This window comes from Seriola lalandi, unplaced genomic scaffold, assembly GCF_002814215.2.
Source record: "Seriola lalandi dorsalis isolate HSWRI2012SDOR001 ecotype SW California unplaced genomic scaffold, Sedor1 jcf7180002054544, whole genome shotgun sequence".
Classification (NCBI taxonomy): Eukaryota; Metazoa; Chordata; class Actinopteri; order Carangiformes; family Carangidae; genus Seriola; species Seriola lalandi.
The window spans coordinates 2,266,274-2,289,553 of record NW_019525097.1 but is presented as its reverse complement, the minus strand read 5'-3'; the positions used below and the strand labels follow the sequence as shown (position 1 = coordinate 2,289,553).

The 23,280-nt window shown below is 41.2% G+C and overlaps 3 protein-coding genes across 5 annotated transcripts; 2 read left to right on the top strand and 1 right to left on the bottom strand.

Moving 5' to 3' along the window:
- Positions 1 to 15: 15 nt before the first annotated feature.
- On the bottom strand, positions 16 to 7,047 carry pcmt1 (protein-L-isoaspartate (D-aspartate) O-methyltransferase). 2 transcript variants are annotated; one of them, XM_023415056.2, is made up of 8 exons: positions 6,852 to 7,047; positions 3,848 to 3,952; positions 3,722 to 3,753; positions 3,201 to 3,305; positions 2,905 to 3,025; positions 1,894 to 1,979; positions 1,467 to 1,694; positions 16 to 1,000 (listed from the first exon to the last, which is right to left on the bottom strand). In XM_023415056.2, exons 1-7 carry the CDS (start codon positions 7,030 to 7,032, stop codon positions 1,515 to 1,517), a joined length of 810 nt encoding a protein of 269 aa, XP_023270824.2. In that variant the 5' UTR covers positions 7,033 to 7,047; the 3' UTR covers positions 16 to 1,000; positions 1,467 to 1,514. The 2 variants fall into 2 exon arrangements, with proteins under 2 accessions (XP_023270824.2, XP_023270823.2); XM_023415055.2 differs by having other exon boundaries at positions 1,525 to 1,694.
- A 606-nt stretch (positions 7,048 to 7,653) lies between these two features.
- nup43 (nucleoporin 43) lies at positions 7,654 to 11,410 on the top strand. The gene is made up of 8 exons (XM_023414924.2): positions 7,654 to 7,889; positions 8,848 to 8,970; positions 9,187 to 9,264; positions 9,630 to 9,792; positions 9,887 to 10,022; positions 10,136 to 10,287; positions 10,442 to 10,558; positions 10,869 to 11,410. The coding sequence occupies exons 1-8, from the start codon at positions 7,770 to 7,772 to the stop codon at positions 11,096 to 11,098; spliced, it is 1,119 nt and encodes a 372-aa protein (XP_023270692.1). The 5' UTR covers positions 7,654 to 7,769; the 3' UTR covers positions 11,099 to 11,410.
- A 482-nt stretch (positions 11,411 to 11,892) lies between these two features.
- On the top strand, positions 11,893 to 21,915 carry lats1 (large tumor suppressor kinase 1). 2 transcript variants are annotated; one of them, XM_023415020.2, is made up of 8 exons: positions 11,893 to 12,085; positions 13,009 to 13,455; positions 13,879 to 13,999; positions 14,704 to 16,163; positions 16,771 to 17,353; positions 18,186 to 18,368; positions 18,981 to 19,087; positions 19,169 to 21,915. In XM_023415020.2, exons 2-8 carry the CDS (start codon positions 13,108 to 13,110, stop codon positions 19,679 to 19,681), a joined length of 3,315 nt encoding a protein of 1,104 aa, XP_023270788.1. In that variant the 5' UTR covers positions 11,893 to 12,085; positions 13,009 to 13,107; the 3' UTR covers positions 19,682 to 21,915. The 2 variants fall into 2 exon arrangements, with proteins under 2 accessions (XP_023270788.1, XP_023270789.1); XM_023415021.2 differs by having other exon boundaries at positions 13,006 to 13,455.
- Positions 21,916 to 23,280: the final 1,365 nt, after the last annotated feature.

Sequence of the window (23,280 nt, the reverse complement as noted above, 5' to 3'; positions counted from 1 at the left end):
AAGAAAACGCAGACAAAAACATAAGCATCTCTTTATTTTCATATGCCATTCTGTAAACTGTGAAAGCCAGATCATCATCCATCACTTAGATCACCCAAAATAAAATATGCTTTTTTTTAATTTGATGTGTTTTTTTGTTTTTTTGTTTCTCAAGAAAACAGACATTCATTTGCTTTAAATTGTTGGAGTTTATTTTGGCAAAGCAGTGACTATCTCATTTAGCATCAGTCACCAGAAGAGCCTGCACAAATTGTTAATGGAAAAACCAGCGGCAGAAAGCAACACATCACCAAGTGGAAAGCACAGCCCTGCATGTGCACGTGTGTCGGTGTTATTCGTGCTCCGCTCTCTTCGGAGTTATGTTCAGTATGATCCAATGCGCTGCTTATTCTATGTGTAGAATGACCTAAAGAGTGCTGCACACCAAACAGGATGTGTGGGTTATATCGGCCATTGTGTTGCCTGTGTGTGTGTGTGTGTGTTCCTAATACTGCGGGCAAGGGAAGAAAGCTCATATGTTAGCAGTGAAGTCTACAGTTAAGATGACCCACACACACACACTGTAGCTAGGTGAATAATCTAAAAGGCTTTCCTCGTCGCTGTCCGGCGTTCCTCCTACATTCAGCGTTGATGCTGCTGAAATGTAATAATGTAAAAATGGCTGACTGTAATTCAAATGATGAAACCACGAAAAAAAAATCAAACCTAAAATCCAGCAGTTAAAAAGAAAACATAACCAAAAAGATGCAGGCCTGAAAAGAAAAACAAAACGCCCTCTCCAGATATTTCTGTGCTGAGCTTCAAGCAGTCTTTCTTCCCAGCCTTTTCTGGGCTGTCATCAGTGTGATACTCTAGTCCATCGTTAAACTTAAAACAAAAAAGAGCATGTTTTGTTATGCTTTGAACAAAAATGTCAAGAGCTGTTTGACCCCATCCGAGTTTTCTCCAGGTTCAAACTTAAAGGTGGATTATGGACGGTCTTCCTCTTCAAAGTTCATCCCTGTGAGAAACACAAATCGAATGTCAGAGAAGAGGAGAAGAGGAGCAGCATTCAAGAAACCGTACCCCTGTCATGCAAACACAAGGAGTTAGAATCAACATGCAAAATATTAAGATCTGTCACCACAATAAAATCCATTTTTTTCTACATCTCACAGAGTAGAAGATCAAAGAGAATAGTCAGGCAATTAGGGCTTAATGTCTTATGATCATTCAAATTAAGTAGCCATGCTCTGAAAACCAAGCATTTGCCTTCACACTGCTGCTATTTCAGTTTATTGTTTCGTGTTTTGGTCACAGAGAGACTAATTTCATTAGCTAGGCACCAATTTAGGACCATGGTGTTAAAAAAGAGGAAGGAAACATGCAGCCAGTTGGTATGGTATGGAAGAAGCAAAAAATGTCAACAAGCAGCAAAACGCAGCCCCTTTGTGATCCATATCCTGCTCCAAGCCACACCATTTCACCTTTGCCACTGTGAGAAGGAGAGAGGGGAAGAAGGGGGGAGAAGGAAGTCACTTCCACCTGGACCACTGCTTGTCTCTGTCTGTTAAAGGCACATAAATCACCCCCATCAAGGGCTTCATTTTGGTGCTGCCGTCCTCCATCTTGTCGTACTGCTCCAACATCTGGTTTCCTCCCGCCGGGCCGACGGGGAGAATCAGCCGGCCGCCGGGCTTCAACTGGTCCAGGAGCTGGGAGAGAAACGAGGTGAATGTAGCAGGTCAAGAGCACGGAGACACAAACGAGGAGGATGGCTGAGGAGAACATTCCCGCGTTGCTATTTCAAGCTAGTTTAACTGCCGTGTTGTGCAAAGTCAGTAATTTAAATTCCTCGTTTTGAAGTGAATTGGAACAATGTGACCTTGGTCATCAGTATTCAGAGAGACTCACAGCTTGGGGGACAGTGGGTGCTGCCGCGCCAACATGGATGGCATCATAAGGCGCCTCCTCCTCGTGACCCATTCGCCCGTCTCCCACTGAAACACACGGGATATCACTTACAGCCTGCCACAAACAACACATGGATGGATGTCCTCGTCAAGCTGTCGGTTAAACATTTAAACATGGCTGTGCTCATTACTGACAAGTCTTTTAATTCTGTTTTCAATTATTTAGATGTAAAAAATACCTCAAATAAGGACAAATACTATACATAGGTGGCTAATGACAGAATTACATCTCAGCACTTTGACACTGTATCAGTTATGTGTAATATTTCTAGGTTTGTATCTAGTTTCCTATCACAGATTAAGCACTGAAACACAATGTCTTAAAATTTCTTACATCTGCCAAAAAACCACAGCAGCTCTCCTTTTCCTGTTACTTTTTGACATCGAATAGGTTGTGTATTGTACAAAGGTGGATGCAATAAGCTGAAGCTGATGCGGACCATCTTTTATGTAGTGTTACTCTGTGGTGTTGTCTTTTATTGTACTGTTATGAGTAATTTAGGTGTATTTATTTTTATATATGTATATGTGTATATGTAGCAGTATCCAGCAACTATTAATATACTTACTATAAGGGTAAAAACTGGAATTAATTTTCTTAAATAAAAGTTCAGTTACGAAACAAAAAATAGATACATTAACACACCCACACTAGTTTCAGCAGTTCAGCAATTCAGCAGTAGTTTCAGCCCTACCACCCCACTGCAGAGCGGGTGAAAGTCGGGACTTGCTGCTCAATTATTTAGAACTGCACTATCCTGTCTACTGAGCAACTGTGTTTTTAGTTCCCCACTGAGAGGACAGAAAGGTCTAACAAGCATCACACTGTCCCTGGCTTTAAAACCAACAGTCAGCTGCAATTTGTGCCACACAAGCAAACTCTAAAATTGTGTCACAATAGAACAAAAGAATGCACAAAAAGCCTGTAATCTGTCAATCAGTGACATCTTACCTATTAGCTTGACTCGGCCCGATGTTATCAAACTGGGGTCATCTTTCTTCACATTGTTTATAGAATCATCTACCAGCTCTTTGATGTGATCAATTCCTATAACTTTTCCTTTAGGACCTACCTGCAAAGTGTGGGAGGGTAGGGATGGTATTCAGTTCATGCACAAAGAATTTCACAACATTAGACATATTTTATGTTGACTGGTTGGCAAGCTAATTAAAAGCGAGCAGTGTTATTATATCAGAAAGCCACCAAAGAGAAGTTGTATGCGTTTACCCGTCATGTGTGTGGCTCACCATTCGTGCAAAGCAGACGGACAGGATTCCACTGCCGGAGCCAACATCCAGAGCTTTGGCCCCCTCATACAGCTGATCATGTAGAAGCTCCAGTGCGTAGGCGTGCTGGGTGGAGGGATGGATTGGGGGGGGGTCAACAAGGAAACTGCATTATAACCCATCTCTCAGCATCCATATTGCATCAAACACTGACTATGACAAGGTACAGCCCACTCAGGTCATACAAGGGCTAAAGTAGCTGACAAACAAGCTCCCACTTCTGACAGCCAAATATCAGAGGGATCTGATAAAGCTAACATGGCAGCAATCCATACAAATCCATAAATTAGCTTAGATTTGGTTAACTGCAACTAAAAATAAGTGATAAGATTATATTTGGGATAAAAAGTGGATGATAATGTGGAACATTTCTCTGGCTGCTTCTCTTTAATATCTACTGAATGACTGAATGGGAGCAAGCTTTACAAAAAAAAATGTGATTCACAGGGTGCAGAAGTGTCTGAGAGTCTTTAAAGTCATACCATGTGTGGGGCGCTGATGGTTGCTTGATAGCCTTGTGGTTAAAAGAAACGTATAGATTTGGTTAGTTCATGCCTCAGACGTCAGACTGTATTTGGATTTTAGACTGATTTCATGAGCGGACGTACCTATTGACTGCGGCGAGTCCATGTAAGGATTACACCTAGAGAAATGGGCTCGGTCTGTGGCCAGCATGACTTCATAGACCTTGTCGGATTTAATAATGCCATTTTCTGTATATACAAAAGAGTGTGCGTCACTATGTATTATGGAAACACGCACAAGTACCAACACCAGGAAGACATACAGTATGTTACATACATCTTGCACTGAAACAGACAAAATACATAAAAGAATATACAAAACATAAATTAAGATACAGGTAACAACAAAGCATATTAGGTTATATTATACAACATATACTGTGAGTTTTTGTCTACCATTAGAGCTACCTATCCTTTAGGCAATTTTCCAAATCAATGAGCAGGAAAACTTTATTATCTTTTTTATTATTTCTCCATCACTGTGATAATATACCTTGAACTGTAACATTCCTGTCGGGTTATTTTACTCATTTCTAAACAGATTTTCAAGACAAGGACCCACACACAACACAATTACATACACCATGACAGAGGGGTTTATCCACACTACTATGGTACATATAGAGACAAATTAACAGTAAGAATATATAATGATCACTGTATGAAGAGAGTAATTAGCAGAAAATACTGAGACAAAAAGGAGTGAAAAATATGAAATTATATGCAGGATGAAATAAAGACTGCAGCTTACAAACAGATGTGCCACACATCTGTGTACTGACATGAACTGTACTATGTACATCAATACAGTAATATGAATTTACATATATTGTGACAGAGGATTTTTCCCTTATCACCCACTCCTATGGTAATGATAATTATTAATTAGACAACAATGGATAGTACAAATCTATACTAATTAAACTGTGTACTGTATGCAGAGACTTAAGGATGGAAAACACTGAGATAAAGAGGAAGGAAAAGTATAAAATTCTATGCAGGATGAAAATTAAATTGCAAATCACAACATGCCCAATATGAAAAATTTAATATCAGAAGACATTTCGGATTAAATGTAGCAGCATACAAAAAGATGTGTGTTACTGGCATGAACCAGTCCATAGAAAGCCACACGTGTAAACTACAGAAAAGTGCACAAGCTTATAGACAAGTCATGAAAGAAATTTAAAAAAGCTCCCCAAAGAAGTATTAGTGTCTTCAAAATAATCCTTCCTAACAGGTTCCTGTAGCAGCTGGTGCCAAAGGAAGGAAAAGCCAACAACAGCCGGCACTGCTCTCATTACCAACTCCCCTCACCCTCAGAGCTATGCACCACTTTAGGATACATTACAAATAAACCATACAAGCTGCCAGATGGACACCTACTAGTGATTTCTGAAATTAACATAATCAGTGCTGGCAGATTTCAAACCGTTTTCTTCTATCCAAAAAAATATATTCTCAGAATTCAAAACTGTCTTTGCAAAGGCCAGGGAAAAGAAAACCAAATATAATCTGTTTTCTATAGACTATAAATCTACTTAGTGTACAATTTTAATACATAACTGGGGGCTGGACTTTAAAAATTCATGAGACATTCAAGGTTTTTTTAAGCAAATGTAACTGGGTGAACTATTACTGCCTGAACAGACCTGTTCTGAACACCGGTCAGGAGGACAGAGACAATGACAAAGTCGTGAATTAGCATGCATCCTGTGTGTGACCTGCTTAAATCCAGTTTATGCAAACTCAGGGTTAAATTCAAGATATTCGTGTGTCTAAATGGGTCAATGCCCGGTAAAGCGTTCAATCAAGAGGAGCATAAAATCTAAATATTAACATTAAACAAAACAATTTTATTTGCCCCTATACCATGCACAAGTAAGGGAAGCTTTAACTTGAAAACATGTTCTTGTACCAATGCCAGTAAGTGATTTGCATCATTGACATAATGCTTCTGAATTTGACTAAAAAGCTGACAGTGAGAATAAAATATTTCCAGAATTTTCTCATCCTGTAGTACTGACTTGCTTTGCATACTGAGGAACTGGTTTCACCTTCCTTGTGTAGATAATCTTTTTTTAAGATAAATGGTAAATAATCAAATCTTCTACCATGGAAGATAAACATAGATGACTATGCAAGTTAAGCTTTTGCTTTTGTTTTAGAGCAAATAGAGCAAGACTGGACTCTGTTCCCGAATACAAAATGATTGCAACTGAACTGTCAACTGCTGTGCTGGACCGAACAGAATATAAATAGCCTTGCTAGATACTTTATATTGAAATTGGACTTACATATTCAAGTCCACAGACATCATCACATTGAATATCATTTTCCATTATGCAAGTGAGATACTTTACATGTCTGATCAGGGCGTTAGAGTTTTGTCTCCTTTACCACACAGTGAATTACCATCTGATTACAGAATAAACCACGAGCATTGACGGCATCGATCACAGTGGACTGGATCATAATGGACTAGATAACAGCCGTCTAGCAGGGTGCAACTATGAGTCACTGCCTTTTTTTGTGCATTCACTATCGCCTGAATAAACAACTAGTGCCCACTGTGACACAGCAAATTGCTATTTACTATGATCCACTAAAAAAGGCACTGCAGACCATAACCTCACACGTCCATCTGTCAGTGTCATTCATGTAACAGTGAGGTGAATGGTGCAGAGAGAGACATCAATGAATGTGGGCAGGGCACCTAGCCGCGCAGCTAACGCTAGCTGTAACGTCCCAAATGACGCACATAGAGCTAGCAGGCTAAGCTAACTCTAATAAAGAACTGAACCTGCAAAAATATTTTGCGACCACATACAAGATAAAAGGTATTGTGTGTCGTTATTGGTAATTTATTTTTGCAGCAACGGAGGCATGCGTCTGTTCCACGGCGTAAACGTGGTTTGGCAAAGGGGTGGAGAGAGGTAACGCTAGGTCAACAACAACATACCACATAGCTTAGCAACCAGCTAGCTAGCTACCGCGCTTGACTCAGCCCCCGAACTAAACCGTTTTCGTGCAAGCTTTCCCCCTTGAAGACGCCGGTGCTGCCGCTTAGCAAAACATGTGGACTCACTGCGGAGGTTGTTGACGAGCTCTGCGTGGCTTGCTCCTCCAGATTTCCAGGCCATTATTAAGCAGACTTTGCGGAGTAAGTAGACAGCAGCTGTCAGTGCCGCGCCTGCGCCGACTGTTTTGCCAACGAAGCTGACAACCTCGAGAGCAGACGGCGGAGCGGCGGGCACGTCACCGGACATCCAAACTATTTCACTGCAGGGCGGCCTTTATAACACACACCCTGACGCACAGCAGGGGCATTTTACAGTATAATAAATCAGTTTAAATAAATGCCTTAACTAAGGTTACTTGTGCAGGAAAAAGCCACATTCCGCACTCAGTCAATGAAATTTGCCGCAGTAACATAGACGGTGGCCGCTAGGTGGCGTGAGACACCTGTTTTGCGTGGTAACTCAAAATTCAAATGCAGCTCAGCACAGCATTTAATAACATCCAAAATACACCAACGCTACCAGAACAATCCATGCATATCTCAGGATCATCGTAACATCACAAATGAAATTTGAAACACATTTCACACTGTCAGCACAACAGAAGTCAGTGTAGACTGAAATAATTGATCAGTTTTCATTGCTTTAAAAGAAGTTTACACATTCACATCTAGTTTAACGTTGTTCAATTTTGCTGCCCTTGTGTTTGCTGTAAGTCCATATGTGTATTTACCAATACTATAGTATGAGTCCTGGCCCACAGTTCGTACCAGCTGGTAGGGGTAATGCACCATTTCACTATTTACCAAACGCTAGAATAACCCAGAAGAAGTACGGTTGCCTGTTATGGTTGTTTGACCCCACTGCGCCGCCGTAGTTACGTGCCTAGTAGCAGGCGCGTACAGTTCGGTTGCGCTCACGAATGCTAAGCTAATACCGGTTAACGTTTTTTTAAATCTAAAGTGTGATAGACTGTTTCTGTTTCAATGGAGAGTATAAATGCTAAATACGTGTCCCAGAAAATCAGCAAAACGAGATGGAAACCAGTGTCGTATTCGTCTCTGCAACAACCAGAAGTCTTTGCGACTGGCTCGTGGGACAACGAGGTTGGCAAGTTGACACTTAATATTTATGATGAATCAACTTCACGGCAGACTTAATAAAAATATCAATACTTTTTATTTCATTTCGCGAAATAGCGGTCATTCTGTAATTGTAAGATCACGACTTAAGACACGTTATGAATCGTAAGGTTCCCTTTCAGCATGCATCCAGTGCATGAACTAATATTGTATGTGCTATTTTGCAATGATCTCAGGAGTATTAAACTAAACCTGTTAATTACTAGTGTAAGGCATAAAGGTATGCATAGCTATGGCTGGTAAATTCCTTCAGAGAGAGTAGACAATTGGCAGACAGTGGTGGAACAAGTAAGTAACTTAAGTATGATGATACTCTCTTAATTGCACATCACATTATGTCTGAAGCGAAAACTAAATCTGGAAAAATTGGTGCTGTTTTGTGGAATTTAAACTTTCATATTGTTCATCATTCATCACCTGTGTTTACTTTTAAGAAACACCTGAAACAAGCATTGGTAGCTTCCCAAAATACAGTGTTGACTGTGGAACATTTGGAATTAGGAATAATAGTTATATATGTGTGTTCGCTCTTTTTGTCCTTTTTTAAAAGTTATTTTAGAGTAGCCTGTCAGTCCTTTATCGTTTTTATTTGGTGTAGTAATTCTGGTGTCCCTTTCCTGCACAAGCTCTTGTTTACTTTGGGTTGATGTATATCTTGGTATATGTAGGTAAAAGTGTCAATATAAACGTGAGTGTCTTTGTGAATATATACTGATTTATAGTTTTATCTGTAGCACTGTGTCACATTTTATAAATGATATGTTTAGTTTGTAAAATCTGAATATGTGAAGTAATTTTAGCTGTCAGTTAAATAGGTTTATTGTGGCATAAAACAATCAAGTATCTCAAAACTAAACTTGTCAACTGTCAGTAAGTTGTCACTAAGTTGGACTTCATCAGCCCCAATGTGTACTTGTGGCAGGACAACAAGATTTCCTTCTGGTCTATTGGGAATCATGGAGGTCCTGGCATGGAAGATGGATTTGAAGGCGATCCACAGCTATTATGTGAACACAAGCATGATGGAGATGTTCTAGACCTTCAGGTAAGTCTCCTAATGTAATATAAATAACCTGAAAACAAGAAGTTTTCACTGTCAATTTATTTGATGTGTAGAAAATCCTAAAAGCACAGTACTTTACATTTGTGAACTAGGATAACAAGATCAAAATTGATTGATGTGACATACACATAAATGTCTGAAGCCTATTTACTTAAAGTGCCAGGGCTCATTTCACTTTGGTTCTTTTATACTTGACAGTTTCTGGACCAAGACAGAATCGTAACAACATCTTCAACTGGAGCAGTCACCATCTTCCGCCACCACCAAAACAGTCAGGTATACATTACCCTCATACACAGTGTGCTTTACTCAGATCCAGACTACGCTGGAGGCAATCCATAACAAGCCTGCTTCTTACATGTGGACACATGGAGCCATTTCCAGCAGATCCTGGACAGTAAATGTAATATCTTATGCTGCCACTTGGTGCTCATTTTGTATAATGACATGGCATACCTGACAAATGTAAATGTAAAATGTAAGTTCATTTTATCAAACCAAACTGTGAAAGTGAAATGGCTGCAAAAATATGTTGTAGCTGAAGGAAAAGAGTTTTGAACAAACCGCTTAACTGGAAATATAACAAACTTGTGTTTTGATAAATCATCAAATTTCTTTTGTCTTCTCTCTCTTGACTGCAGACAATATCAGTTTCTCAGCACTGGACAAGAGCACATCGTTACCCTTGTGACAACGCCCCCTGTACTGGTGTTGTGTGCAGCAGTCCCGAGATTGTTACGGTTGGTGAAGATGGCAGGATCATCGTCTTCAGAGCCGACCAAGAAGGAGTGATTCGAGTCATAGGTGAGATAAAGATTAAACATCTGCAGTTAGAACAGCATTAGAATTACACTTGGTATAATGTGACCAACACCTTTTACCGCTCTCTCATTACTAGAGAATGCAGACAGCAGCACGATTCATGCCGTGACTTACCTGAGGACAACAGAGATTTTGACAGTGAACTCTATCGGCCAACTCAAGCTGTGGGATTTCAGACAACAGAGCAACTCGCCATCCCAGATTCTCTCCCTGTAAGATCCCCTCAGTTATAAGAAAATCTGTCTGTTCCGCTCTTTCCTTATTGTGTTTTTATATCTGTGTGATTTTGATTACAAGCAGTTGTGACAAGTTGTTTTCTCATCAGGTCGGGGGATAGAGTTCCTCTGCACTGTGTGGACAGACATCCCAACCAGCAGCATATTGTGGCCACAGGAGGCCAGGACGGCATGCTCTGTGTCTGGGATGTGAGACAAGGCAACACTCCCTTCTCACTCATGGAGGCACACTCTGCTGAAAGTAAGATTTTATTGTGGGCAGATGGTTTAATTTAGCAGATATAAACTTATAAGTTAATTTTGAAGAGGTTATATATGAAAAGGTTTATATTTCTCTTTTTGCAATAACTTCTGCTTCGTTCTATAAAAGTGTTTTTCTGTGGTTTTCTGACTAGTGTGGGAGGTCCACTTCCACCCGACCAACCCAGACCATCTGTTCACATGCTCAGAGGACGGCTCGCTGCTGCACTGGGAGACATCGTCACATTCAGAAATGCCTTCCTTCCTACAAGGCAAGTCAAAATATTACATGTCTCTTATTCTTTTAGGCTAGAAGGGTGATGACAAACTCCATTTTCCAAAGAAAAAAACAGCTCAATCAATGAAAAGGTTAGATTATCTGAAGGAATTTATGTGTTTTTACTCTGCTGAAGTACTTAAATACAGTGTGATACACATAACCAAGAGCCAAAAAGCTGGCATATCAATATACCAAGGAAGCTGTACACCAACATAATAAAAGTATTTATGTTGTAGTATAATAGTACAGTAATTATTATAATCTCAAATATTAATTTATGTGTTTTATCATCGTATTCCCAGGTGGCAGGAACAACAGCATGCTCTCTCGCAGTGCAATGGCTCCAGCTGGAGGGAACCAGTCCCTCATCAGCACCTGGCTGAGCGGAGACTCCAGTAAAGGCCGTCTGGAGACAACTCACATGCTGCCCAGCCAGACGCTGTCGGTCAACAGCTTGGACGTACTTGGACAATGTCTTGTCTGTGGGACTGACGGAGAAGCTATTTTTGTCAACAGACAGGTCCCAGTTTAAAAAGTATTTGTTAGTGCACAGGACAAGATGTTTATTTTCAGTCAGTTTCAGCCACAACGGAGGTTTTATTGTCTGCCTTGATCACACAGGGAGCCACGAATACTATATCTTCAAAAGCGTGCTTGTGACATTTTGGCCTGTGTATTTTTCTGTTAATAGTTTCATATACATTTTGCAGTTTCATTGATGGATCATCATGGCTCAAGGTAAATCATTCCAAGCAGTTTATTTGAGTTCAGCAGTACCTTTTTGTATGAATGTCATTTAAAACAGTTTTGAAATAAATAAATAAATAAAAAGCCCTTACACAAATGTCTTACTGTTTTGTTAATACTGAAATTCATGCTTGTTTTTTAACACCACAAGTGAGTATTGAAGGTCTGCTCCTATATTCACATTTGTAGTTCAAATTACCTCTACTGCTGCATATAAAACACAAAATCCACTTTACCAGTTCAGCCCAGTGGTGTTCACTGGTACAGGTGAGTAGATGGATCAGGGGTGAAGACTGAAAAGTTTGCATCCGGGAAACTTGTGTGAAATTTCCCAAAGTTTCACCTAATAATTCCCCCAGTCGCGTTGCGTTCAAAATTAAAGTGATAGCGTTGTAAATGCCAACTTTGTTAATTGGCGCTGAGTGTGTTTCAGATTTTAAATTAAATTTAACGAAAATACATCTGCCTTATTTTAATTTAAACCGTTTATTTACCTTTTCTAAACTATCTTCAGGGGTTACGTTCAGAAGTATTTTATTGTGAAATCTACATGCATCGGAAGTCTGTTGTGTTGTTTTGGAGTTTAGCTTGCGGCTGTTTTACTTGTCATTCAGACATCACAGGAATTCAACACGACTAGGAACCAACCAGCTCGACACTACAAGGACATTTTAAGTCAAAATCGTGTCCTTGTCGCTGAGAAAGGTCGAGGAAACGTCGTTTGTCGTCAAAATAGGACAAGTGTCGAGGGAAGCGGCAGCTACAGACACTGGTCAGTTGTCAAACACGGCTAACGAGCTAGCAGGCTAATTCTCAACCTGTTGTTGAATTAGCCTAGCAAGCAGCAAATGGATGCCTTTAACACACAGGGCCGCCGAGGCACTGCTGCGCCGCTTGATTTTATGCAAAGTGAAATAAAGAGAACAACATTTTAGTGGCTCATCTGATCGCTGCGTTCTGGGGATATTAAGGCGAATCTGGCAAATAGCTTTAGCGCTTAATGTTAGCATCCTCGACGCAGAAGGATTAGCGTTGAAGTAGCGCTCTGTTAGCGGACAGTGCTAACGACGCTAGCAAGTGGACGGGGTCTCGTTTTGTGAAGGTGTAATCTTCATTTTGGTGGCAGGTTTCTCTACTTTTAAGTCTGCACACTAGGTTTATATGGAATTAAAATAATAAAACAGTAAAATCAGCCTTTTTGTTTAGTTAATGTTCGTGTTATATTGCTTCCCAGCTGCTTATTATTAGTTTACCATGTCATATTATCAGCTGGTATTATTATTTAGACATTCCTCTGTTTGTCATTTGTCATTTTTCGCTTCATTAGTATTACTATTAATTTCAGTTTTTGTCTGATTATTAGTTATTATTGCCTTTTTTTGCTTCAGCAGATGTAACTTCAGATGTTTGTTTTGCATTGGTTTATATTGACTGTACTGAATAAGATACGGGGTGCCTACATTTCCTTAGGGATCTATAAAATATCTATTTGTCTTTATCTGTTAATTCAATCTCAAATATGAAAGTCTGGCTAATAATAATCTCCATATATAATTTCCACATGTGATGTTTATCTGTCAGTATCGGTTAATTAGGTACTCTCTACATCATATTTGTCCAACCTGTTAGGTAACATGACATGTGCTCTGCATGCCTGCTCATCACAGATTTGTTTTGAACATTTCTTTTCAGCAGCATGCAGATGTGAAGTCAGATTCCTGCTACCCTTTGCTGCAACCCTGGACTGAGTGACATCTTCTTCATCCCCTTCATAGTCATCATACATGCTCTTACATGAAGAGAGGGGAGAAACCCGAAGGATACAGACAGATGAGGCCCAAAACATTCCCCGCCAGCAACTACAGTGGCAACAGCCAGCAAATGCTGCAGGAAATAAGGAACAGCCTGCGCAACCTGCCGAAACCCTCTGACCTACCTAAAGTGGACATAGGTGGAGCTGGAAAAATGCTTCCTGAGGATCCAAGGCAGCAAGGACGCTGCAGCAACCCCAAAAACCCCTATCATAAGGCCTTACAGGAGATCCGGAAATCCCTGATGCCTTTTGCCAACGAGCCCAACACTTCAGGCCCTGAGGTGAACAAGCACATGTCACTGGAACCCCCATTTGTAGGTTTCGAGGAGGTGAGATGAGTGTTTTCGTGTTTTTTTTTTTTGTTGTTGTTGTTGTTGTTGTTTTTTGTTTCGTTATCAAAACAGGTTGTTGTAAAGGATTGTGGAAGAATGTCATTTTATACATAACTCTGCAACAGATTAATCCCTTGGTGCACTTTGTTTAGGCCAGAATAATTTGAAAAATGACAAGTATGAAAAGTGGAATTACAAGCTTGTACAGTTGTGAATACAAAGTGGTTTTGAGGTTGGCAATTGCCACTTGTTTTGAGTGCAGGCCAGGTATGAAATGGTATGCAGTGCAGTAGTGATCAGCTGTGACATTAATAGTAAAAAAAAACAAAAACACTCAGCTTGTTTGCATCTTGTCACACATTAATTGCTTAAACAAAAAAATACAATGTTTGTTTTGTTTTGTTTTTTTGCGTCCTTTAGCCGAGCAACAGTCGCAATGTGGGGGTGGCTATAGACTACAGTGGTAAGTTGACCTACCAGGACTCAATGAGGGAACAGATGGCTGTTGCCAACCCCAACACTACAGGCCTGAAAGCCCCAGGTACGTAAACAGTCTGCTGGGATTAACCGCTGGTTCTCCTCTTTTATTCAGCCTTGATATTGTTTGCAGGATTTGGGACATTTGCTTTAAGAAATGAACAATACACGCTGAGAAAGAGAGTATGAGTCACTGCATCTCATAATGAAAGAAGTTGTCCTCGAAAATAGGTTTATGATTTTCATACATAATGTCAGTAATAATACATTGAAGGGGGTATTCATTGTAGTAATATGTAACCACTGTGATGGTCGTCAACATACTGTATTATGAACAAGTACTTTGTATGTGTGAGTGTTTTGACAACAGTTCTGGCCCTCTATTAAAACCACAATAAGTAAATACTTTGTAGGCAAAGCTGAGTCAAATGTTCATGATGACTAACCACATCACAAAAGATTTGTTATCTGGGAAAGTCGTGTTTATATATGAGTGTGTATGTTTATTTTAGTTTCAGTTGGATTTAAAAAAAAATGTATCCTCCTACTCACTTTGTTGATCCCACAAAGAAAGTCTTGTGGTTTGATTGTAGTTATTATGGTATTAACCTTTTTACAGGCCAAATCATAGAGTATTTAAATAGTTATTGCTCATTATCAGAATTAGTTTTTGTCTGAAAAAATTCTAACTGTTGTTTCCCTTCTGCTGAATAAACTCAGCCTCTTACTTTACCTTGATTGTATTTTCACTGCTTTGTGTGTCTGTAGGTTCTTCCCATATGCAACAGTCTGTGCTGAGGAGGCCAAGCTGGAAAGGCTCTAAAGAATCTCTGGCTCCTCGACATGGTCCTATCATGGTAGAAGGAATAATGTACCGCTCTGACAGCCCCGGACCACCTCCTGCCTTCCCACAAGGTCACCCTGGGAACAGCCAGAGAGTCAACCCTCCACTGCCACCTCAGGTACGCAGTGTGACACCTCCACCAAACCGCGGTGCCATGCCTCCTGCAACGTCCTGGGACAGCAACCCATCAACCAAGCGCTACTCTGGCAACATGGATTACCTTGTGCCACGCATCTCTCCGATACCGCAGGGGGCCTGGCCTGATGGGTACCCAGCTGCAGCACCTCAGAATCAGCGTGGGATCAGCCCAGTGTCTGTGGGCCACCAGCCCATCATAATGCAAAGCTCTGGAGGGAGTAAGTTCACCTTCCCCTCCAGCTGGTCTCAGAATGGCTCCCCTCAGACAGACTACATGGCGGGGGGCAGCAGACAACCTCCTCCCCCATACCCAGTGAACCAGAGCAGCCGGCACAGTCCCACTGATCAGCAGATGCAGGCAGGAGGACCTGTACCCTCTCCCTCTTACGTCAACGGTGGGAACATCCCTCAGTCCATGATGGTACCCAACCGGAATAGTCACAACCTTGACATGTGTAACATAGGTCCTCCTCAGTCCTGGTCCCAACCCCCTCTGGCCTCTAACCAGCCACAGTCCGCCTCTGGCAACAGCAGCAACCAGGATCTGTCCCCGTCATGGCAGCACAACATCCCAGTTCGGTCTAACTCCTTCAACAACCACCAGCTGAATGGCAGAGCGGCCCACCCAGCCAGCTCCCAGCCCTCAGCCACCACAGTCACTGCCATCACCCAAGCTCCCATCCTGCAGCCAGTCAAAAGCATGCGTGTTCACAAACCTGAGTTACACACTGCAGTTGCGCCCACACACCCTCCGTGGCTGCAGCAGGCTCCACCCCCCCAAGCTGCACCTTCCTACCCAGAACCCTCAGCTCCTGTTCCTCAGATCCCTGTAGTAGCAGAGGTACCCAGCTACCAGGGTCCCCCTCCGCCCTACCCCAAGCACCTCCTCCAGCAGACATCTGCACCCTGTCCCCCGGCATACGATCCAGGTGCCAATAAGATCAGCTGTGGCAGAGATGAGCCCATGGAGGAGGAAGTCGGCGGCGGTGACAACTCCAGAGACAAGACGGCAGAAAACCCCAAAGGCACAGCGGCGACAGAGAAGGAGAAAAAGCAGATCACGACATCGCCCGTTCCTGTCCGCCGTAACAAGAAAGATGAGGAGCGGAGGGGGGAGTCCGGCAGAGTCGCACTGTACTCCCCTCAGGCCTTCAAGTTCTTCATGGAGCAACATGTGGAGAACATCCTAAAGAACCACCAGCAGCGGATCAGGAGGAGGAAGCAGCTGGAAAGTGAGATGCAAAGGGTGAGAAAACAGTAACAACATTGGTGAACGGATTTTATTTCTTAATCGATCGCAGCTAAAGATCAATCCTCTTGACTTTTCTCTGTTTTCCGACCTTTTTTTCCCCTTTAACTATCATCAGCATATTATTTGTCTCTGAGATGTCTTCATCATATTATTCTACTTTTTTCTCAGCTGTTCTTTCTTCTTCCTCTCTCTCCTTGCTGTCACTAACAGCTGATCTAAAAAGGTAAAGGTATCTCTGCTGCCCTGTGACATACACACATCAGTTATTCACGTAAGCTGTTGTTGAGAGACCGCTCTTTGTGTTTTAAATGCATACATCTGATGAAAGCATGTTGCCCCTGTGGCTGAAGGAAATGCATGTCACTCCATGATCTTCATCTCACCGATAAAGTCACTGCTTGTGCATTTTTGTTTTTGGACTAAAATGATAATTTCAACACATAAAAAACATATTTTTGCATCTCAGTTTATTTGCATTGGTTTTCTACAGTTGATTCTCTTAATGCCAGTTTTATGTCTAACCAGGAGTTTATGTGCTGTTTTGATACATTTACAAATTATATCTAGTTTTAAATTGCTTTTGACTTTGTCCTGTGCTCAGGTGGGTCTGTCTTCAGAAGCCCAGGAGCAGATGCGTATGATGCTCTGTCAGAAGGAGTCCAACTACATCCGGCTAAAGCGAGCCAAGATGGATAAATCCATGTTCAAACGAATCAAGACCCTCGGCATTGGTGCTTTCGGTGAGGTGTGTTTGGCCAGAAAAGAGGATACGGGAGCGCTGTACGCCATGAAAACGCTCCGGAAGAAGGACGTGCTGCTGAGGAACCAGGTGGCCCACGTCAAGGCTGAGAGGGACATCCTGGCTGAGGCCGACAACGAGTGGGTGGTGCGTCTCTACTACTCTTTCCAAGACAAGGACAACTTGTACTTCGTCATGGAGTACATCCCTGGAGGGGACATGATGAGCCTTCTCATCCGGCTGGGCATCTTCAAAGAGGAGTTGGCTCAGTTTTACATAGCGGAGCTCACCTGCGCCGTGGAGAGCGTCCACAAGATGGGCTTCATCCACCGCGACATCAAGCCTGATAACATCCTCATAGACCGAGACGGACACATAAAGCTGACCGACTTTGGCCTTTGTACTGGCTTCCGCTGGACGCATGACTCCAAGTATTACCAGAGTGGTGCGTATCACCTTTCATTAACTGACAGGTCGTCTGTAACGTTAAATTCACCTTGTTATCTAAAGTAAATCCTCAGATAAGATTATCTTAAAATGAGAAGATGAACTCACACTACATTTACTATAAAGACTCCCATGGTAATGCAGAGTAATGTACAAAACAATCACAACATGGCGGCAAAAAGAAACGCATACACATCACAATTTCCAAGAACAAGTCTGGAATTATCCACTGATTACAAAAATCATTATTGATCCACTAATTATTTCGGCCATATCAGTTGTGTCATTGTTAGCACTCTGATTCTCTGAGATTGTCCTGATAAAAGAAGTGGAGGGCATGACGCCAGTGTAGAGTGAGGTATTCATGTATTAAAGTAGTGACAGTGTAATAGTCTTGTGTCACGGTGTGCACTAACTTGATGAAGGCATCAGTCAAACTATGCAAGTACACCGTTAATATGCAGGACACTGGTGCATGTTCAGAAAGAGGGTCCAGGTAGTTTTTACATTCAGATAATTTAATCCAGTAAATTGTGTGTTGGTTATAAAGTTTCCAACAGAAGATGAACAGTAATCTAATTTCGAGCTCCTGCATCCTGCCAAGAATACGTTTCTCTGCTAGGCAAGTGCTGCTTAACGTTCTGTCAGGAAACAACTAGATATCGATGGAAAATATCCAAATTCCTGGAACGCCTCAGACACAGTGAGAAATAATGTGACGCTGATATTTTGGAAATCATGAAAATGCTAAATGCCAGCTGTCAGAAAGCCTCAGCTGATCAGTATAACGAGCAAAGTAATGAGCATTGTACTTTGTGGTCCGTCTCCAGGGGACCATGTGAGGCAGGACAGCATGGACTTCAGTAAGGAATGGGAAGACCCAGCGAACTGCCGCTGCACAGACCGCCTGAAGCCTCTGGAGAGGAGGAAGGCCCGGCAGCACCAGCGCTGTCTGGCTCATTCACTGGTGGGGACGCCCAACTACATAGCACCAGAAGTGCTGCTCCGAACAGGTACAGTGGAACACAGACAGAGGGCAGCGCTCTCACAATGTCACTCACTCATTTGTTTTGATTGTGATGTTTTTGCATGAGTAACTTTTAATGTGTTTACACTTCATAAGAGCTGTGTGTACTTTAACTTAAGGTATCTGCTGAAACCGAGGCCTATGTTTATAATTTATATGGGATTTCTTTACCACATCACAATTTCTCAGATTCCAACATGTTCAGTTGCCGAGAAATTCTGTTGTTTTGTCATTGAGACAAAAAGGTTTGTCCAACACCTAAAGAAATATGACAAAGAAAAGAAGCAAATTCTCACATTTGAGAAGCAGAAACCAGAAAGTATTTGGCATTTGACAAATGATCAATGAATTATTAAATTAGTTACAGATTAATTTCCTGTCTATTGATGGTGCATCATTTCAGCTGTATGGAGATTTGATGAGCTGACCAATAGTAGATGTTGTTATCCTTTGTAATTATGCAGCGAAATCAAAACTAGAACAAACAAATTATAATTATAATAAATAATAATAACCAATTAGAACATAATTTCAAACCCTCCTGAGAAATGAGGATGCTGCAGATGACTGATGTAAAACTGTCTTTAACGTTCTCCAGGATACACGCAGCTCTGTGATTGGTGGAGCGTCGGTGTCATCCTGTATGAGATGGTCGTTGGACAGCCTCCCTTCTTAGCAACTACTCCCCTGGAGACGCAGCTGAAGGTATGTGAGGCACGTGCAGTGAAATGTTAAGCATCCGCATGAGTTCATTGTTTCCTAATGTCATCTCTCTGTTGCAACCAGGTGATAAACTGGAAGAGCACGCTGCACATTCCCCCGCCGGCCAAGCTCAGCCCAGAGGCTTCGGATCTCATCGTTAAACTGTGCCGAGGCCCCGAGGATCGCCTCGGTAAGAACGGTACGGACGAAATCAAAGCTCATTCTTTCTTCAAGACCATCGACTTCTCCAGCGACCTGAGACAGCAGGTGGCGCCCTACATCCCCACCATCGCCCACTCCACAGACACCTCCAACTTCGACCCCGTGGACCCGGACAAGCTGTGGAGCAGCGACAGCGACGGCGAGGACAACCACAACGACACCCTCAACGGCTGGTTCCGCAATGGCAAACACCCGGAGCACGCCTTCTACGAGTTCACCTTCCGCCGCTTCTTTGACGACAACGGCCACCCGTACAGCTGCCCCAAACCCATCGAGTATGAGGGCTACAACGAGGACGAGGCGGACTCAGAGGACCCGGTGCAGGAGGCGGCCGGTAGCTCTGCAGCACAGGGCCGAGACCTGGTCTACGTGTAGCACCTGGAGCCGCCTGAGCTGCTTGTACATGAAGAGTTTGTGGAGGGTGTTTGTGTGTGTGTGTGAAGGGGGGTTGCAACGGTACAGCATTTAAAACCTTAAACATAGGAAAGTATGTTTGTAGGATGAGTCAGAACGCTCTGCAGAACAAGATCACATCAACACACGACACGTTGGAGGAATGGTTTCGACACTTTGGGGGAAAAAAAACACACTACTTAGCTTTCTTGTTGAGAGATAAATGAGAAAATTGGTATTTTCTCATACTTGTACAGTATATATGAAGCTACAGCTAGCAGCTGGTTAGCTTAGCATAAAGACTGGAAACACTACCTTTAAAGCACACACTAATTAACTCATTATATCTAGGCCTGCAGAAAAGGATTATTTCCCTTATCGACAAATCTCTTTGTCTATATAATGTCACAAATGAATACAAATATTAAAAGTGGCAGTTATAATTTTTGTCATGGCTCAGTGATGTATTCAGAAGTCTGACTTCTCTCCAAAACACTACAGATATTCAGTTTCATGTCCATATGACATAAAGGCATCAACTCCTCATATTTGAGAAGTTGGAAAAAATAACAGAAATAGTCACTTAATTATCAAAATCAATCAATTTTCTGTCAATGGACTTAATCATTGCAGCTCTGGTTATAGCTCATGCTTTAACACTGAACACTAGGAGGCTTTGTTACCGTATTTCAGACGCCATCCAGCTGAACGGTCACTCAACCTTGACAAACAGCATCTGAAAGCACTAGGCCTCATGTTTCTGTCCTAATATCACTGCAACAACAGCTGCTTATTTCGTAACAAAACGGTACCGGAAAATACAAAATAGGTGATTATTTTTGACATAGAACAATAACCGTATTATTATTTTTGGCTTGTGCACTTAAAAAGTCAAGTGTAGCAGAGTCTTCCTGGAGTGTCAGAGCTGCAGCCTCACAACAAGACTGGTTTCCATCATCTCGTCTGACCTTTGGCGAGAAAGGAATTAAGTGTTTTCCCAAAATGTTGAAGTGTTCCTTTAATTGTGAGAGGTACGCTGTTTGATGTGTGGAACCGAAAGCAGGAAAAAAATTTAAAAAATAAAAAAATCAGGGTGCTCTCTTTGACGACTTCTGGCGTACCCCCTTAAAGCCTTAATTTATTTAAGAAAGTTGTAACTGCTAGTGTAGACGCTGTTTGAGTGTGGGAATTCTTGTTAAATTACATTTATTGGTTAAAAAAAAAAAAAAATCGTCTTAATTTATATTTTAATGTCTGTTGCAATGGGGGATTTAGTGTTCATAGAAATTTGCAGGGATAAATTGCTCTAATTATTCATTGCTGTGCCTTTTTTATTCCTTTTTTTTTTGTTACCTTTCACCAAATATAAAGAGGGTTAATAATCAGACTGGCATTTTAAAATGAGAGTAGCAGTAGTGTGATTGAACTACAGTAGGTTTTTGTTTTATTTTTCTAATTTATACCTAAAATGTATTTATAAATTAAGTTGTACACAGTTGATGTAAATATTTTTCTCCTCCCTGTCAGCTGATTTTCTTTTTTTTTTTCTTAGGGCAGGCCCTCGTCAGTGTCCGCTGCTGCTGCCTTCTCTCGTTGTGTTGTATTTCTGTCTCTCAAACACCCAAAATCACTAATTCATACGACTCTAAAATAGATTTAATCTCTTTTTTTTTTTTCTTTCATTGCTGTTCACACTTCATTTTCGTCTCTCAACCAAAGCACTGAATAGGTGGGTTTCAAACCCACATTTAGAAAATAACGATCACAAGACCATTAAGTTAATGTTTAATGTGACACTACGGTATCAACCAGAAATGCCTTGCCCTTAGGCACCTGATCACTTCATTCTGTAATACTCCACCTGGGGGGAAGCTTGAGCCCCAGTTCCTTCAAAGTAATGTTCACATTTCCTGTCTGTGAGAAACACTACATCCGACTTCAAACTGGATGGATGGGTGGAGAGGACGGCTCTCCGTAACAAATCACCATGATGATTTTGTAACCCGCTGTACTTTTCTGTGTGTTTAGGAAAAGATCTCTGAATGTAGTTATTATGGACTTAATGGTGACCACTGGCACTCTGCACTGGTTTTGTGTTTTCATTGTAAGAGAGAGAATTTTATTTTTGTGTACATTATTTGCTCTGGGAGGTTTGGGAATAGGGAAGAGGGTGATAAATAAAGAATGTAAAGAACAAAACATGTTTTACATCCACACCAACCGTGTCGTATTCTTATTAGTTGTATCAGTATGAAGCAGCAACAGACTATTTATTTATCAAATTTTATCTGATGGTTATTTCCTCAAGTAATCGATTGAAATTCACATTTCAAAAGGTAAATATTGTACTTTTGAGGTTATTTCAGACTAAATAGTGATTCAAATTATCCTCACCTTTACATGCTGCAGCATTAAAGTGGTGTCACATTAATGCATCAGTAATTATACATTAATGTGACATGTGTCATTCTGATGGGCTACTTTTACTGAATATTTTTACACTACATTACAATGCTACTTTTACTCAAATTAAATATCGGAGTACTTCTTCCACCACTACATGAAACCAAGAAAAGCAGCAAAAAAAAACCACAATTAAGAAGCTGGAAGATGTTGAACAAAGAAAGTTGAGCAAAAGCAGAACTCAAAACACTTAGAAAATACCTAATAACTTTCCCATTGTCTGACTCATTTATATATTTTTTATTTAAATATGCTTCTATATTGACATAACCTACTTAAATCAAAGCTCAGATTTGCATGTTTACATAGCAGACATTATTTTAAATTGCACGTGCTGAGGCCCAGAGCCTAAAGGACAGAAAATGTACAACTGTCCAAATACTTCTGGCCTGGACTGAAACTTCCCTGCAGTTTATCCAAATATGAACAATAAAACCTCAGAATGAACAGTTTTAAATAAACACGTGAACTTCAGAATCATGAGAAGGATTCAGGTTAGTGTGGTGATATTCAGGCCTGCTGCCACCAGAGGGCGCCACACACAGACACGATGGGAACCAGCGAACAGGCCCAGTGACCCACTTCCATAAGCGCCACTGTCGTATCACTACTAATACTATAAATGTCTGTACGCACTGATGTGGACAGTGCACTTTAATGTTTTGTACCAACAACAAATTCTAGTGTGTAAGTTTTAACTGTTAACTTAAACCATGAAAGTTTGAAGTGTCCATACACGTCACAATAACAACTTGAGCGATTTTAATATAAATTTGAAAATTTATCATTTCCTGTGATTAAAGTATATCAAAACACAGAGCTGTGCAGACTGGATTTGTTTTCAAGCTAACTTTTGTCTAGACAGTGCAATGATTTGTTGTCTTTTTTTTACCACTGTATAATTTTGCTCATAGATTTACCAATTTTTCTCATAGTTCACTTTACTCCAGATGTTAATGTGACCCTGCAACGTTTTAAAAACTTCCCATCTGCTTTAAATAAGAGCGGAGATGTTGCAAATCCGACATTCAGTAGGTTTTTCACTTGAGACTCATCTGTTCATTTCTAATCAGAGACAATTAGACATTTCTTTTTTATTTTTTTTCCCCACTGACAAA